The sequence below is a fragment of the Solenopsis invicta genome, chromosome 16 (genome assembly GCF_016802725.1).
Source record: "Solenopsis invicta isolate M01_SB chromosome 16, UNIL_Sinv_3.0, whole genome shotgun sequence".
Lineage (NCBI taxonomy): Eukaryota > Metazoa > Arthropoda > Insecta > Hymenoptera > Formicidae > Solenopsis > Solenopsis invicta.
This window is the reverse complement of record NC_052679.1, coordinates 1,432,781-1,452,315: the sequence shown is the minus strand read 5'-3', so window position 1 is coordinate 1,452,315 and position 19,535 is coordinate 1,432,781. Positions and strand designations below refer to the sequence as shown.

The following is a 19,535-nucleotide window of genomic DNA, read 5'->3' as shown; positions in this document are numbered from 1 at the left end:
AAACGTGATACTACGAGGCTTTACGACGTCCGCGCGCGCAGCAATAATGATTTTAAAACAGCCGCTTTGAGCGTAGTAGATCGGACGATTATTTAGCATGATTCAGGCACGACGATAAGGTACGCCTGATGCAGGATAATTTCCAGGAATTTTTCATTGCGTAATAACCCGACTCTATTGTACGCGCCGCATCATAAGACATTTATATAACAATTTTAACTATTTACCCGGCGCATTGCGTGAGTCGGCGCGCGCGGAGGAAGCAACGGCGCGGCACAAACTCGCGTAAAATATTTATCTTTTGCGTATCATTTATTAACGTTGCAAGAAGACCGCCGCGGGCGCGCGGGGCGGGAACTCTTGGGATAAGCAATTAAAATAATTCTTTAATTTTTATATTAACGCATTTCATCACTCGGCGTTAATATTAAATGACGCGCACCAAAGTTTTATGCAACTGCGCGTGGAGTATATTATTAATTTTATTATTGGTTCCACATCGCGCGATACGCGCGTGGACGGAGTATAGGTGTACCCGTCGTGTTCACGGAAAATGATTGCGAGTAAATTAATTATTTTTGCAATATACATCGGAGACATCTCGATATATTTTTTAAATTAACGTGTTTTATATCAGCCCCCGATATTAATATATTGTACGTAATGCAGTGAAAAAGTGCAATTAAATGAAATAAATAATTTTTATAAAACGTGTTGGAAACGTTGGAATATTTTTAAGATTAATATGTTGCGTCGATTAATATTAATATTACACGCGATAGACGGCCCACATCGCAGCGTTCGTTTTACTCGTGTTTTTTAATATACTCTTCTTGCCGAATAAATTTCTTATCACGTTCCCAACAATTAGTGAGATTACGTAAAGATACATTATAATGAATACGTTATAAAATATTTAATCAACACATTTGAAGGGATTTATGCATGGAAAGAAGGCGGTTATTTCTGAAGTATCTAAAAATTTAGTTCGATACCGATTTGAAAATGATTTCATCGGATCATGAAAATAATTAATGCAGGACACTCGAGCATGACGAGCAATATGCTGTAAAAAGTTTTGACATTCTAGCAATCAGCTTGAGCTACAATGCACACTGTTAAATTCGTAATGCCGCGAATTGTACCCAATTTGAGTTATTTTTTAATCATTCCTATGTCGCCATCGCTCCTATTCAATATGCCGTTAATTTAATTAAAACAACGGAAAACTCAAAAATGTATTAAATTTAGCTTGAATTTAATTTATTATTCATTAGGCGCATACATTAATATGAACACTGCTTGAACTCGATAAGCAATTCAGAAACGAATTGATTAGGGATAATTGTTTATTTAACATTCTGTACGCGTTATTTTTAGGCACCTTCTCTACGCACAGCTGAGACATACGCTATTTGAATTAACTTTCATTATTCTTTTACAAGTATAAAAAATTCTTCTTGGTGACTCTTGTATATACTTTAATCTTTATAAAACTATTTAATATGGTTATAAAAGATTATATATAAATGCTACGACTATATATTATAATTATAGCCGACAAAATCAAAGAAATGCACGTTTTCATATAAAAATTTCTAACTTAAACAAAAGTGATTGTAAAAAAATTCTTTCATGTTTTAAAGATGACATGTCAAACTACAAAAGAAAAAAATAGATCAAGTATCGACTGTTAAAAAAATTGAGTTATTCAATAACTGAAAATGATTTCAATATGTATGAATGGGTATAAATTGAAGGTATATTGTATTTTTTATAATGCCATTTTTTTTATTAATATAACGTTACAAAACTTTAGCTAATTAAACAAGAAAGACATTTTTAAATACTATTTGCAATATTCAACTTAATATAATATCGATATTCTCATATTTCGACTCAAAATTATTGTTTATTTTTTGCAATAGTTTATGAAATCTCTCCAATATAAAAAAAGAATTACTTGAAAATAAGGAAAAATTTACAGGTATAAAACAATCATTTTGGAAAGATTAATTTATAAAACAATTAAGTTGGAAATTAAAAATAACAAAGTATTATTTATTGAAAAAGAAGTTGGCTTGAATTCAATCCTTTAATATTTAATAGAGAAGAATGTATCCTACATAATTACAAGTAACCCTTTACTTACGATTATCTCGACGAATTTTCGGACAAAACTAATTAAATACTAGTCAAATTAAATATTAACTTTATAATACCAAATATTACATTAAGATTATATTTTAAAAAAATAGTACTATTTTTTAAACACTTGTTGAAATTAATTTGTATTTAAACTAAATATCAATTTTATTATAGAGGTATTATATTAAGAATTATCTTTATATCTTTAAACAAATTTTGTTCCATCATTATCTAAATAAGGTCTATAATTATTTTTTTAAATAAAATAATTATTTTATCAAAAATGTTTTATCTATATAAAATGCTGTGCGATTTACCAAGTCTCAGAACCGTAATCCAATCGTATGAAAATAAGAGTTATCCGTATTTTAATAGTCTAACATCAGATTTGTAGTCAGCTAAATTTTTAGATACTTGGACAAAATTGTTCTTTGCGTGCAATACAACGCATTAAAATATTTGAAAAAAGTTAAGTCGGTAGAAGTGTACCTTGCCGCTTGGCTGAGGGAGAGTCCTTCCTTCAGCACGCTGAAGATCGCCTCCGCCATGGTTTCCGGCCGCCAGGACTTGAGGGGTCCACGCTCCCGGAAGCGCAGGTTGTGCACCAGGCTCTGGTTGGTGTTCCAGCACTTCTGCCACATGGACTGCAGTTGGTACTGGTAGCTGTCTGCTAGTAAACGCCCCCCGTGGAAAAGAGAAAACACAGAAAAGCAGCTATTAGTCGGGGCGATCGACCAGTTCAATAATAGAGGGAAAGGGGAAAGAACGGGATTCAGGGTGAATAAATGTCCTCATTATTGCATGATTTTTTTATTAATCGATTGTCCATCACGCTCTCGTCTAACGCGCGCTCGTTGACGGGCGAGAGCCCTCGGTTCACGATGCGATCGGGATCGATTAGGATCGAAAACGGGGCGGGGGGAGGGACGAATCGTCGTCGCGTCAACGATTCCGCAATGTGCAATTTTCACGCCGAATCGATACTCGCTCGTCTCGATGCACGCAGGTGCATCTGCCGTTTATACCTTGGACGTGGGCGGAGTCACCTAGAAAACGGCGCTTAAGAAAGACAAGTATGTTTTGTGTGTGTGTGTGTGTGTGTGTGTGTGCGCGCGTGTGTGTACGTGAGTGGATTGTGGCCAAGTAAATCTAAGGGATTTACGTCTTTCTAGGTGAAACCTAAATATCGATTGTATTGTCATTTGCCGTACAATCGTTACAGAGCATTAAAGGAATCGCCGTTAGACGAAACGAGCGCGTCGCGGTTAACGTCACGTTAAATGCTACTTAACACTAAAAAAAACCTTCTTTTACTTAACGCTAAACACGAAACAATTATTGCGTCGCGGAGGAAAGGGGGAAAGTTCTACAGAAATATAACGGAATGTACCTTGGAGCGCGTCTCGAGCCGAGAAATCGGGACTCATCGTAAAACGCACCTCGCACAAGACCATGCGTTGCGGAACGCACATCCTGCCGGTTATCGTTCATTTACACTCGGAATAACATCAACTACTTATTGCTCTTTATTTTATCAACCGAGTAAAATTGAAATAAATCAAATCGAACACATTCGAGACATCTCGCGCCTGGCGTAATCGTAGAGTAAAACGCGAAAACATAACAACGAACGATCCGCTAATTCGTTCGCAATTGCTTTATATATAATATCGTCGTGCCCGATCGAGAGTGCCTCGCGGTAAAGAGTCGCACGTCACTTTGCGCACCGCCGATATATCACATACCATTTATAACGCATTACCAAGAGTTTCCTTGACGTATAACAGAGTATTTTTCAGCGTTCGTCGCGTGCGGAAAAATTTATATCGAGTAAGAAAATCTCGATCGATCGGAGAAATCTGCGACGCGAAAAGAGCGAGGTGACGGCCGCCGAAGAAACCTCCCGGCGGGCGACGTTTTACAGTAACTTCCGCCGCTCGCGTATGGCACGTATGGCCGGCCTCAATTCGCAACAATTATTTGATAGTTAAGTTATTGGCTCTAATTAAGCCTCCTGACCAATTTGACAATTAATGCAATTCATCGGAAAACGCGCGCGCGCCGCCAGTCCGGGCTATTCTTAGGCCCGGGGTCTCACCGACATCGATTAATCTCGATTTAATTTACTCTCTATGTTTTTCTTAAAATTGCCCGGCAAAAATATTTTTATATATAATTATATACAATTATGCATTTATGTATAATTATATATAAATATATATAATTGTACACAATTATATATATTTATATATAATTATATATGATTACATGAAATTATGACTACATATATAGTATAATCGTACATGATTATGTATAATTATCATATTTATTTAGATATTATATGTAAAAAAATATTTCTCAGATGGAGAAAAAGACAGAAAATAAGTTAAGCCGAGTTTAATCCGCATTGACTTTAGACCCGCATTTTCGCGATGTACTTGACAACGAATGACAATAACCAACAGACCACACAGATTTCTTGATCTACAGATTGAGCCGCACTTAACACAGGAAAACGTGCGGCCGGGTCGCGACGAGAATGCGAATCTGGGAAACGTCGTCGTCGCGCGCGATCGAGAGGATATTCTGGTACAGAGCGCGGAAAGGTCTACCTATTTTGAGGACTTTTTCAAAGAAAACTGCTGGCACACGTCTAAGAAAAGTCTCAAAAACAAACTTTTTCGTACTCTAGACTAGAATAACTCCCTTAATTTCACTTATGATATCTTTTTTCTAAGAAGGCACTAAGTACATTTTCGTTGTTTTTCGTCGTTTTCGAGTCGCATAATGCAGTTAACCCTAGAGTGTTATTTCTACTTTTCTAACATTACACTATTCTAGGTGAAAATTCGCCCACGAAACAAAATTTTTTTTTTACATTTTTCTTTTACTCCACATATTGCAAAGTTATAATAATTGAACTATTTTAAACACTATTGTAAACCAATCTTATTAAATGATATTTTAAGCTGTCAAAGTTTTAATAACAAAACCACCAAGTTTGAATTAGAACTTGAGTAAAAATTCACAAAGTTAAGAACTTTTTCTTACTTCACAGGTTGTAAAGTGTTAAAATAAATAAACTATTTTAACATAAACAAAATCTAATCAAATATTACTTCAAGCTGTCAAAATTTTACTACTTTAACAAAAACTATATCAAACTATATCAAACTTGAATTAGAAAATTCATCCACAAAGTTAAGAGCCTTTTTTTTTACTCTTTTTCTACTTTGCGGGTTGCAAAATATTAATCATAGCACTTGGGTGAAAATTCACCCATAATAGCACTCAAGGGTTAATAACGTAATCACGAAGGCTTTTTCTTGTCTCGACGGAAGATCTTATAAAACAATTTTTTGCGCGCGGAACGCGGCAACGCTTATCGGTTCGACGTCGTTACGCAACGTCTTTCGTCTGGTCCAAGTCTCTTCTTATCGATATACGCTCGAGCGGGGGAAATCGTCCTCCGCTACCGGAGAATTACGCTCTTGTTCACGCGACGTGATTATCCTCGATAGGCGGTAGCACCGCCTCGCCGCCGTAACGCGGCCGGGTTTACGGCCGCCGCGAGATATCGTACCTTTACTTTACTTACGATACTTTATCGGGGAATGTGTCGCGCACGCCTATTTTAATACCGCTCATTCACACTTAATTTTCTCTCCTCTCCCGCGCACTCCCCATCCCACTCCCGCTCCCAAGCGCACCTCGTCGCCACTCGGCGTGTCGCAATTTTAGCGGACGCGCGATAACACCGGTATAATATTACATCGTTCTCGCCGGGATTCAATTAACGCGCCGATCGTAAATACGCGAACTGCGAGTCGCCCCCTTCTCGCCGCGGGAGCGACGATCGACGATAATGTGACGCGAGAAGTGCGCCAACGTGTTGCGAGCTCCGCGGGCTTCGGACGAAAGGTACGTTTAGACGGCCCGTGGCGGAATTACTTTGACCAGGATGTTTATTCAAATTCTGTAAAAGAATTCTCCGAGAATTCTCAGAAATTTTTCTAAAATTGTATTCAAAATCTCCATTCTAGAGAACGTTTTAATGCAGCTTCAAAATATAAATTTGTATTTTGCGCTTGAATCATGTAGTCACGAAGAAAAGCCATTTAAGTTTTGAATATTAAATTTAGGAAATATTGAAAAAAGTAATACAAACTAATAACGATCTGTCCACAATTCGCGGATCTAGCATCGGAAGTACAGAATTCGAAATGTGATAAAGCACATAAAACCTTGTAAAACGATATATTGTCATCTATTGACATTAATAATTTTTTATTAAAAACTCACAGGTCACACGAGACTGTAGATGAATGTACACGGATGAGTATGCCATATTTATTGCTAATCGATTGACGTCAACATTTATGGAAAAAAAAAAAAATTATCAAGGAAACAAATTTATCAAAGAGAGATGGAATTTAAATTTTTAAGTAAAATTTCTAAAATTTCTCCCGGGTATCAATAAAATCTCGCGAAAATCCAGGTAAAAAAAAAGAAAATCTAAAAAATTGAGTTTTTCCAGTAGTAAATACCCTGGACGACGTCCATCATACATTGTTTTTTATCACTGGGTGGCGATAATACCGGAATACTTTGCTAACTGGATTTTTTCCAGCGAGTTATTTCTGAAATCTGACTGCCGAGCCGTCTTTATCGGGAAAATTAGCGGCGTTACATTTTGTCCTTTTTTCTCCGAGGAGAGTCGCGCGAACGGCTCTCGACATTAATTGCCGCGTGTTGATCGATAATTGCTGGATATTAGTCACTTATTGCCCGCAATGCACGGTGATACGACGCGCGCACACGTCAGTCGCAGTCAATAATTGCCGCAAAAAGTCGACCGTCTAAAGCGTACCCTGTTAACGTCCGCCCGTTCTGTTCCCCGCGCGCGCGTAATTGAGTCGTTTTTTCCTCCCCGACCACGAAACGCGAGTACGCCGATAAAAGAGTATCGTGCCGTCGCTGCCGCCGCCAGTCCACGCGACACGCTCCGGTGGCGGAGGTAATCTAATATCCATTCCTCGTCGTCGCGCTGTCAAGTATTATGCGTCGCGGAATGAGATTTTTACGCAAACGGAGAGAGCTAAACGCACGAGGAAGATATGCCCCCTTGTAATAGGGATCTTCTACGCGATCAATAATATTGAATCAGTGATTCTCTGTGTGTGAGGCAGTATGCGTCAACACACTTTTATGATTTGAGATTACTTCTGAGATTATGTCATCATGATTGTGGAACTGATGCGTTCTCTTCTGAGATCACAAAGATATTTATGAAATATTTTGTAAATTTTTTTTAAGTATTGCGTTCTACCTAGACTGTATTAATCATGCATGATCAATAATATCGTCAATTATTTATTGATACTGATAGCATTATTGATCGTATAAAATCTTTGATGACGTGCGTCATTATTTTTCTGAGCTGAAATTATACGAATCGAAATTTTACTTCTACTTTGGATATCAATTAGACCTTCTGATCTCTTACTTCGAGTCTCAAAATAGCAACTATCGGAAAATTTTCCGCTTTAAGGTTATAAAAAGAGATTTTTTTTAAACCCCTTAAAACTCCACAGAGACCCTATCGTAATCAATAGGTTCAAAAGAAGTCTATTTGAGTGTTTAAAGTATTAAAATAAACGTAAAAGATTTAAGGTAGAAGTAAAAAATCGAAAGCGTTTCAACTTGGGTATTTCTGAGATTATAGTCGAAACTTTACTTTTACTTTCGACCTCATTTAGATCCTCCTTTACGCCTACTTTCGACCTCAATTAAATCTTTTACGGCTATTTTGATATTTTAAACACTCAAACAGATCTCTTTTGAACCTATTGACTATAATAGGGTCTTTGCGGGGAGATTTAAAAGGTTTAACAAAAATTTCTTTTTATAACTTCAGAACCTTAAGAAATTTTCCAATAACTATCAATTTGAGACACAAGGCTCAAAAGGTCTAAGGCCCGGTTTTACATTATCTGATTTATTTATTATTAAACTTGACCTAATGTTTTATCCAATGGCATCATGGTCGAAGCTCATCAAGTAAAAGCTCATCAGGTTAAGTTTAATTATACGTTAACCAGATAATGAAAATCCAGACCTAAATGAGGTCGAAAGTAGAAGTAAAATTTCGACTCGGATGCCATCCATGATTGTAAAACTATACTAATGCTTTATCTTCACACAGTTAGTACTCCTATCAATATCCCGACCATATAGCAATACTGATGCTCGAGAATTAAAAACTAAATCTTGGATCACCTTCAATATTCTACATCCATCCATCCATATTAACCGCACAGTATCAATAATATCGTCAGTATTTGTTGTATCATTGACCGCGTAAGATCCCTGGAATGTGAAGCTTTACCGGCTCAATTTACAATATATTAGCGCAGAGTTTGTCGGTATTCTCCGGTTAGGGTGAACTGATTTCGCTTTAATCGCGAGCGGATTATGCGTATTTGTAAAACATGCGACGTCGCCGCGCGTTATTTTTACTGTCGATTTTTATATCAACTAGGGCCGAACGACAATCTCCCGTTTTATCGCGATACAACACTCGAATCGCGTGCCGCGGCGCGAATTCAGAGAGCCGATATATTTATAAATATATGTATATATATATATATTTAGATGTAGCTCTCTTTTATACGGTCCACCGCTTTGCTCTACTTTCATTACATTTATCCACGAGACTGTTTCCCTTGCGCGTTACGTCTACACTATTTATATTTGCCGTTAAATAACCGGCGTACTCGCACGACTTATTTCGATAGAAACAATATATCGCGTACGCGCCGTAAAACATTTTTGCCCGTCGTTCGATTGAATATTCATCATCGCTACTGGACTCGACTCTCGGAAGTAGGCGGCACACTTCCCTCATCCATTTGCTCTTCACGTTCACAATTCGTCTTTCTAATCTTCAGTTATCTCTCAGCCTCGAACAATACCTCGCTTTAACGAGGAACGGATACGTGTGCTCGTTTCATAAACGCGTTTATCCGCATATTAGACAGATCCGCGATTTGGACACAGATTTGGAATGTTAGCAGAGACGAGCGTATTTTCTTACGGAGAACGCCTTTCTCCTCGCTACAATTCTGATATGCTACAGATAATTGCGTTCCGCAATTATTGTGGTCGGCGAAAAGAGTTGGACGTGCGCGTAACAACGCTAATAACTTACACAAACGTCTCGCTGAAGCGATAAAATTCGTAGGAAAATATCTCTAATTACAATGAGCGTGTTTCAGTGACGATCTCGGTGACAATTTGGTCCCATCGATTCGAGATGCACCATTCGCGCACGATGATCGAAAGAAAGAAGTATGTACAAAGAGCGTAGTGTGCGCGAAAAGGCGAGTGTACATATACACCTCGTGTTCGTCGATTAAATTACGTGGAAGACGTGGAGAAGTGAGTGGAAGGCACTAAACTCATTACACGCTAAATCATTCACGAGTATGATTCGCGAGAGTGCGATTCGCGCAGTTAGAGCTCTTCGAAACTGGCGACACGTTCGAAAACATTCCGCGACGCTGCTTCCTCTTCTCCGTTGATGCTGACGTTGAGCGCTTCTCTCGCCACAACTTTTGCAATTAGTAAGAAAATAAACGCAAGAGGTACTACCGCGTAAAGTACCTCGAGATCGCGAATCGTTGAAATTCTCCCTTTTTTTTTCCTTCTTTTCCTTAAAAGCTCAACGGCGAACGCATTTCCGCGCCTCCTCTTCTCTTTTTAGTACAAATATTTGGCCGCGTGCGTGGCGTTTCTCAATGCGAATCGAGGTTATCCGCAAATAAATTAACGAGAGTTTCCTCTTATTGTACGATATGTCATGGAAATTCTATTACTTCAGAAGCGCCGGAGAACCGAGGGAAAAAGGGGATCGGGGGAATATTGTCGCGTGGGAATAACCGCGCTAATCGCCGTTGATGCAATCGATTCCGATGGATATTAAATTTAATCGAACGTAGACATTTTTTGCCGATTAAAGTCCTCCGACCTCTCTCCCACTCGCCGATTTTACCGCGTTATCATTTCGCGCGACGATTGCTCGGGCAACGCCGCGCGCCGTGACGCAAACGCGCGGCCGTTCGATTTTCAATTAGCAGGCAAATTCTTCTCGCGACCTTGCTTGTGCAGCGATTTTCCGCGTTGAAGTCTACGGATTGCGCGTCGATTGTCGGTACCGCGCGCGCATGCCCCGGAGGAATCATACAAGTGCGAAAAAAGGACAAAAAATGATAGAGAAGGATCAACGATCGCGAATATGCGATTCGAACGTGTCCGGAAGACGTTTCGAATACTTCTTTTCTTTTTTAATTAATCCAATGAAAGAAGAATTCGGTAATCAAGCCTCGATAATAATTACTGAGCTTTAGTGAAATAATTTTAATTAAATGTTTGATTTACATACACGAAAGAACATTTCTGCTAAAATGTCTAAAAATTTAGCTGGATGGAAAATACGGATCTAAAAATAATTTTGTTGGGTTTTGTTAGATTTTTTATTGGAAATTAAAATAGATTAAAATATATGTATGTAGACTCAGTAGATTTAAAAATCAATACAATAAAAAACAGAGCTAAAACACGAGCCTCGCAAGAACATTGTGCTAACAACATTAAAATGATTTCATCGAGTTTTCTTACATAATTATCAAAAGAATTACGTAAGATGTTTAAGCTAGAATGTCAAAACTTTTTGCAGCATTGCTCATCGTACTTGAACTTCCTTTATAATTATTTTAATAGTCTAACAAAATTATTTTCAGATCTGTATCTAATTAAATTTTTTGTATACCTCAGCAAAATTGTTCTTTCCGTGTAATAAAACATTTAGTAATATTAAGTCGTCATTTGATAATCGATTACTATTATTACTAGTATTACTGTTATTATGTTTGGTTGCTCTTAATATAATTACTTAATATTATTAAATAATTAATTATATTAATCCACCACTCAATTGAAATTATTTCACTAAAGCTTGATTATTATTACCACAGGAACTTTTTCTTCAGTATTCCTGCGCGGAAAGAACAATTTTAATCTAAAAATGTAGCTAGATAAAGATCAAAAAATTATATAATTTTATGTGGGGCCATCAAAACAATTACGTAGAGCCCAAGCATGACAATGTTGCTGCAAACAGTTTTCATTCTAGTAACCAAGTTAAACGATAAATGTTATGCGATACAATTTTTTCATTAAATGGCTCAACACAATTGTTTTCTGATCTGTATTTTATGAAAATTGTTCTTTCTGCATATGAGAGCTCTTTGAAAGATGGATGATTGGCGACGCAGTTTCGAGAGGCGCTGTTTATAATCTCGGAATAGTCGAACGCGACGTCGGTGCCTCCTCCTGTAGAACGCGCCGGTCACCATTGTAAACCATTTTTTTTCCAGGTTCTTTTGAGAATGCGAGCGCATCGCGACCGGGAAGGCGAATAAAGGTTGCACGCGATGCGCCGCGCCAGACGGCACGCCGCTCGCGAATCCGACTTTACTGCATTCCCTTCTGCCTTAATGCCGCCTGAATGAACTCGTCTCGTGGAGACATTAAATTTTCCACATTTTTCTTCATTCTCATCCGCGAGGCAACGGGGCCGCCCGCCGCTGCCGCATTCTCGCAGTCGCGGCAGCGAGACGCGGTGGAATCTCACTTTGGATTACACTTTCGCGCAATTCTACTTAACAAGAATCAACGTCCGTCGAAAAGATCGAGTATTCAAGTATTCACTGTTCTCTTTATCAGATAAGGAGACAGAGCAACTGTTTTCTTCTCTAAATCTCGTAGAGTGAAACGACATCCTACGTCACCCTAAAAATTGAGCCTGTACAATTTTAGAGTGACTTTTTACTTCTAAAGAGTCAAAGAGGAGTCTTATTCAGTTCCTATAGGAGTGAAATTTCATTCGTATAGAGTGGCAAATCGCCCGAATAATTGCATAAGCACAATTTTCACTCTTTTTCCCTCTTGATTGATGTAGTTTTTAAGTAAAGTATTCGAATCAGACGAGTTTCGCTGTCATTCAGTAAACAGTGTACTATTTCTAACTTAGAGAGTAGAACAATGCTTTACTCTACAAGATTTAGAGAGCAGAGAGTGCGCGAGTAAATTTTAATTGTAAGGGCGAATAGGCGAAATTGTGTCGCGGAAATGTTATATCTGCATGCGACGGAAACGTTAAGAGAACAGAGAATCAGTACAAATGGGATCCCCGGCGTGGAATCTGTCTGGAACGTATGACGAATCGTCGCGCATCTTAAAATTAAAATCTCTCCGCGATCGCGATCTCGGTAATCTTCGGTGCGACCGGTCGACGTTAAGAGGAATCGGCACCGTTCTCGTTCTCGTCGTTGATGTAGAGCGAGACTATCGAGTGCTTCTTGCAAAAGGCCCACCACCAGCGGAAGCCCGACAGGCCGGTGAACACGAAGCCGGGGTCGTGCTTCCGCCTGAGACGCTCGACAAAGTTCAGTATCGCGTTCAGGGACTTTTTCGTCCGCCGATTGTACGGGCTGACGCTGATGTCGCAGCAGAACTCGAGCACCGCCGTCTCCTCGCCCGGATCGAGGGCGGTCTCCTCGAGGATCATCATCCTCTTGGACTTGCCGAGGATGTTGTCGTAGAGGGTGCCCTTGGGGATGCCGTACTTGGTGGACGCCTGGGTGAAGCGCATCTTCTGAGTCACCACGGCCTCGATCGCCTCCTGGAGATCGTGCCGCGTCCACGTGGGCGCCTTCAGCTTCAGCAGGGTATAGTCAGCTAGAAAATAGTCAGCGATTTCTTTTTCGACTTTCGAGTTCTCTGTCTCTCGTCTTTAATTTTTCGCGTTGAGAACCGCGAGGAAAAGCCGCACCTAGAGAGAAGACTGACGGCGCGAAAATCGCGCGCTCTGAGGAAGCAGAGCTTTCTCGCCTCTTATCTCTTACACTTTCGTTTTTGCCCCGCATTATTCTATGTTCGGATGTCTCTAGCGTGAACACATCCGATAGAACAGCGGGTAGGGTAATTTGTTTGTTACACAAGAAAAGGTAATAGTTAAAGATATTTATCGAGACGATAGAAAGCATGCTGACAATTCTTCCAAGTGAATCGTAAGAGTAATGAAATAAAAATCAAGGTAATATGCAAGCGAAAATAAAAGTTGTAGAAGAGTTATACCGATAATAAAAAGCTTTGGGAAGACAATAGGAACGAGAGATCGAACGAAATGTCTTGTAAAATACGTAATTATTAATTACGGAGGATTGAAAATAATAAAAATCATATTGCCATTGCTTTTCATATAGGCTAAATAAGTGATCGACGCAGCTGGCTAACGGGAAGGAAGCACGAAAGCTGGGAGGTAGCAAGTAAACGTAAATAGCATAATACTCGCGAGCAAAAATATATATCAAACCAAGTACGAATTTTACGAGGCTCTCAAGATTCATTCGTCCTGAGTAAGCGATCAAAATAATTTACCAGCGTTAAAACGTGGGAGGTGGCAGTGGCGAATTAAAAGGAGCATCGCGGGATTCAAAGGGGTTCTCCCCCACGAAGTTACGAGCCTCGAGCGATCGGCTCTAAATTAAAAGGTGTCGATTTGTCATTTTACACGTGTCGCTATTAATCGTAATTCCCGATAATTATACGGTGCAATTATTATAATGACACTGTAATTATCCCTTTTAGTGCCGTGTGTTAGCCGGTTCTCGCTGTCGACTAACTCGACAGTGAAAGAGCCGACGAGAAGACGAAGGCAGGACGAAAGGCGGGAGGGAGGAGGAACACGGCCACTGTGGTGGTCCACAGAGCGCGTCACACCCACGCGTGTTAGCGGCAGTTAACGTCACTCACGTCGGCCGTGCGATTTATGCGATGTCGCGGCGCCGCCACCGCGCCGCGCCGATTTCTGGCTCGCGGAGCTACGCGCAATTGCGCAGGAAGAAACCTAATGTCGGGCCTGACACGAGAGGACACGCGTGGCGCACGCGAGAATGATGACTCTTCTCTCCTTGCGACAATCCCGCTTCTTTTTCCTTCAAAGGTGCGCCGACTACCGTTTGTTAAATTAATTGAACGCGATAATTCCATCCCCGCCACTTGCCCGTACGCAAATGGATATTTTAACCCTTTCGTGCCTGACTTTCTTTCTAGGAATAATTAGCATAGATTTCATGTCTTGCTGATGATTTTTAGGGTCGCTGATTGTAAATCTGCTGATTGTAATCAGTTTTTAAATTCAAAATGGCGGATCCAGTCCAGCGGACCAAAATATCACTTGTTAGTACTTTTATCCGCTATATTGAATTTTGAAAGTTTGATTACAGATTCATAATCAGTTACCCTAAAAATGACCCATGAGTTTATTTTACATTTTGGTCCGCCATATTAGATCCGTCACTTTGAAAGTAAATAGCAATTTTTTTAAATAAATATCCCTTATGTTGACTTAAAAAATAAATTCAAAAAGAACTCGCTATCTTAATTTTTGCGGAACATATGCATTTTTCACTTTTACTCAACTTTATGAACTTTTTACAAAGTATGCAGATCAAGAGGGAAAACTCCTAAGGGTGTTGACTTTTTTTGTGAAGAGTCTTAATCTTTATCTTTAAAATGAGTCCAGGAAGAAGTTGCTATCTTCATTTTTCTGGGAGATATGAATTTTTGAAGGTTTGGCACATACATGTGCCACCAGGCACGAAAGGTTTAAGCACCAGCGCCAAAACCTTAATATATACAATTCGCCCTCCCCTCTCCCCTCTTGCCTGTCCCTTTATTTTTCCGTGAGAGGGATCGAAAATAATGAAAAAAATGGGAAAAACCCGCAAGTCACTTTCTTTTAGCATAACAATCCGCGATTGCATCGAAATATGAATAATCTCGTTTCGCGCGCGCTCGCGGGCGAATCGATCTTCCCACGACCGGCGGGAACGATCGCCAGTGAAACAAATTAAAAAAAAGAGAGAGAGGGAGGGAGAAAATCGCCACGTATCGCGTATAGTGTCGCAACTAAATCCGTGCTGGAAATAATCGCGTCGAATAATAATATTATCATACAATAGCGTTTTGTCGCGAGCGCACGTGTAACCTGTAGTTTTGCGCGAGGCATTTTCTCCCGGATTGGCAAATCGTCGCACGCTAGGCGGACAATCGCGGCTAAAGCGAACAATCGCGCTTAAGCAATTGCGTCCTCAAAAGGCGCGCGCGGATTAAATATTAATCTGATTACAGAGTCGCCTCGGGACGTATCGCCGGGAGAAGTTTTCAATCGTTTCAGTTTACAGCGCCAAATCCGTGATCGACTCTCGTCGAAAACGCAAAGCTCTTTTGGTAAATTAATAAAAGTTTTTCCGAAAATTTTAAAATATATTTGCACTAAAAAGAATACGATTCTTCTTTCTATATCTTTATTTTCAAGATGTAAATATTGAAATAAAAGTATACGCATAATTTACATACATGAAGAAATTTTACGTAATTTCAAGAAAAATATTCTCATTATTCATAATAATTTTCATGAACTGAGAGAAAAAATAACACGTAGGAAAAATATTATCAATTCAAGAATTAGAATTTTTTAATTTTTTAAACTATTACTATTAGAACAATCATATTGTGTTGTTTTTAATTGAAATCTCTTATAATATCTCTCTTATAATATTGAAATAAAAATATGCTGAAATTTCATATTATCAAATTCTTTAATGATTTTATATTATTGTTTATATATAACAAACAATGATAGCGTCAAACAAAATACATTTTAATTTGAGCCTGCTTTTGTCGTATGCATCTTTAAAAATTTGCAATTTTCTTCAACCGTAAGTTCCCCGGCGACCCCAAAATCAATATTGTCAACGGGAAAATTGCATTGCGCAAGATTTTTTAATCTTTGAGATGCCGAATTACTAATTTCTTCGAGAGAGAAGCGGAAGGTGGAGAGGCTCGATGTTCGCTTCGAGAAACGCTCTCGTCGTTGGACGAGAAAAGCGCGGAATAAATAAGCGCGATCGTTAAGAGAAGCAAACAGCCGGCGGCAGCGGCCACGTCTCATGGGAAGTCAAGGAGTAATCGAAGAAAATGATTTAAGCGAGCTGAGAGAGGGATACGCGCCTACGCACGCACTGCCGCACGCACGCACGCACGCACGCACGCACGCATGGCACCGGGGATCAATTCGAGACGCATATTGCGACGTTTATGCGCGTTTATGTTCGAGCGTACTACGACAAATCAAGGGAGGCTCGGAGACGAGGAGAATATGGCTGAGAAAATCATTAGTCGCGCCGTTGGAACGACTATAGTCTCCATAGGCATGCAAAATGTTGCATTAAATAGAAAGAAAGAGAGAAAAAGAAAGTATTGCTACGCGACTTTGCCAAAAATACAAAAGTGACATATTTTTTTTTTCTGAAATCAAAATCTGTAAACTTTTACAAAGTTCCATAATATCGGAATGCAAATTACTGTAAAAAAATGTCTGATAACAATAATCAAGCCTAGATAATAGTTATTAAACTTGGATGAAATAATTTTATTTAAATTTTAATATAAACTATTAATTAATGCTAAATAACAATAATTTAATACATTAAAAAAATATATCTTGTATTTGAATCGAGTAAATATAAACTTATTTCAAAGATTTCATAAGTTTATACCGCCGTAAATCTATTGTAATATAAGCATCAAATATACTTTGAACCCTAACAATTTAAAATTTTAATCAAGACTAGTTAAATTAAAACAAAAATTCTATTTATTTATCAGTCTGATTTTTCTTTGATAAAATGTTACATTCTTCGAAAGATAATAATTCTTCTTTTAATACATGAGTTTTTCTAAAATTTGATTAATATATTTTGAGACTATAATTATGATAATATTCTTTATTAAAAATAATCGTTATTCAAAAGAAGGAAAGTAAATTTGAGTAATTGTTTTTCTTAATAATCGAATAGACATTTTTCTGTGTGAAATAATTGTTAATTGTGGTTGTTAACCATTTGATAATAATTATTAAGCTTGATTATTATTACTAGACTCTCTTTTTCAGTGTGCGCGTGCACTTCTATTCGCGGCTTCGAGCGCTACGTCTGGAACAAAAACACACAATTATACGAAACCTCCCATAAATAACTTCTCGAATACACGGACGCCGACTTGAAAGTGCGGATATTTTATTGCGACCTGCTGTTTAATTTTGTCCCTTGAATCACGCGGGTTTAAGTACCGGTAAAGATTGAAGGGTCCATGTTTCCGATGTGGTATCCAAAAAGGAATTTTATGGAACCGAGACTTGTGTACCTACATTCGAAGGAGCCCAGGTGCAGAGTCGCGACCGAGATGGCGCGTAAAAGAGTTACACATCGAGCCTCTCTCGCTTGCGAATCGCGAGCGTGTTATCGCCGCTATTAACCGGCGTCCACTACCCCGCATCGTCTATCTAAATTGCTTTCAATATTAAAGCAAAACGCATTCCCGCGCTTTATTATTGCCGGACGCGCGTTCACATTCCTCCCTCTATCGTTTATCGCCGCTCGGCCACCACCTTCGACTTTGGATTCGTGTTGCCACCTCCCCGCGGTCGTCAACGACGTCGTCGTCGTCGTCGTCGTCATCGTCGACCACGACGTGCTTCCGGCCACCTTATCGTCCATGTGCAAGTAACATTTGGAAAGAGGAAGAGGGTAAACAAGGTAACAGCCGGAGAGATATCGATCTACGAATAGCGACGAATGTCCTATTCTCGAAGACTGGAGGTCGAGCACGAAACCCGTTTCTAGGACGAGGTTTGTCACGTACGAAGCTGACGCTTCAACCGTAGTACCGCGGAACGACGTGACCATGAACTTGAAAATGGAGCGAGGCGGGATCGGACGACGGCCCCTAGAGGGATGCTCGAGGGATGCTCGAGAGCGGGGAATCTCCACTCGAACTCGGAAGGGATGATCGGTCGTTGTGCCGCTACTTACTGCGGAAACCGATCGTCGGAATTCGTGCGACAGATACGAGCACCGGATGATGCGACAGATGTTATATAAGAGAGGAATGTCAAGTTCTTTTGCGTTCTCGTGAAACAAGCTATACGGGGTGTCTTTGATCAATCGTACTTTCCTTTAACGATAGATGCTGCGTGAATGATTCAAACTAAAGATCAACTTTATTAAGTGTATATATATGTTGCAATCATAATAAAACAAATCATATATTCGACATATATTTTGTGACTTACATTAGTATTTTTCAATTTTTTGATAAAATGAATTGACTTTCTTGAATATTTAAATTGACTTGTATATTTAAATTTACAGACGGTATCTCGGATAATCAAAATCACAATTTAAAAAATTGTTTATTTTGATAAAACTGTCGGTAAAAGAAAGTACGAGAACACCCTGTGCATAGAGATAGGCGACCAGACGTCATTTCGCGCGTGTGTGTGCGTATTGCCTAACGTGGAGGCTTCCACGTTACGTCCGGCCGGGCGGCCGTGTCGAGAGGGCGATTATCTCCTGAAACGTATCGAAACGAGACGAAGAGGAGAAAAACGAAAACGAGACTCACCTGCTATACTGGAGGTGGAGGCGCCGAGCCAAGCGTGGGACGACTCCAACAACTTGGCCTGAAACAGAGAAAAGGTCGGTCGGTCAGACGTCAGTGTGCTGGAACAGCGATTAGCGGCGATTTAACGGCCGGTTGGGAAAACGACTTAATCTTTTATCCGAGCAATCTTCTTTTCTAACCGGAAGCAAAACGAGCTCCGCCGAGGTAATTATTTAACCGAAGCTCGTCCGCGCGGGAGAAAGAGAGCTCAAGTATTTTTATCCCTATTGGCACCATTTGGTGCTTGCGCAAAATACGAATGTTTAATAGAAAATATATTTTTAAATCGCATATCGCATTTATAGATCGGATCGCGGCCAAGGAAACATTTTAATCCTTGTTTCAATCATTATTTTAACAATCACTTGTTTTACAATTATATTTATTTATTGAATTACATTCTCGTAAATAACACGTTAACCTTTAATTGAGTAGGTGGAATAGCCACAGTATTTCCAGACATAATTTTCTAAATTTGGGTTTGAAAAAACTGAGTTGTTTTTTTAAAAGATCAACCCAGTGGATTTTATAGGGTTTTGCGCATTTTTATTATTTATAGTATACTAATGATTAACAAAATTCGCTGCACAATTGATAATTCTATTATAAATTAATTTCAATTTACTTTATTTAAATTTATTAATTAATATAATAGACTACATATATTTGTGTAAGAGGCATTCGTTTCCAAATCGATCAGTCTTTGGATCCGACTATTTCTTATTTAATTTATTTTTTATTAAAAAATAATTCCA

The 19,535-nt window shown here is 39.1% G+C and overlaps 1 protein-coding gene across 3 annotated transcripts in view; it reads right to left on the bottom strand.

Moving 5' to 3' along the window:
* LOC105196084 (protein bric-a-brac 2) overlaps window positions 1-19,535 on the bottom strand; it is a 354,868-nt gene that overhangs the window by 14,654 nt on the left and 320,679 nt on the right. Inside the window, exons 2-3 of one of the 3 annotated variants that reach the window (XM_026131984.2) lie at window positions 18,742-18,799; window positions 2,638-2,815 (exon numbers count right to left, since the gene is read on the bottom strand). In XM_026131984.2, coding sequence (XP_025987769.1) covers window positions 2,638-2,815; window positions 18,742-18,799 — 236 coding nt within the window. Of the gene's footprint in view, window positions 1-2,637; window positions 2,819-2,942; window positions 12,949-18,741; window positions 18,800-19,535 lie in introns of those variants that run through there. The other 2 variants (XM_026131983.2, XM_026131985.2) reach the window with 2 other exon arrangements.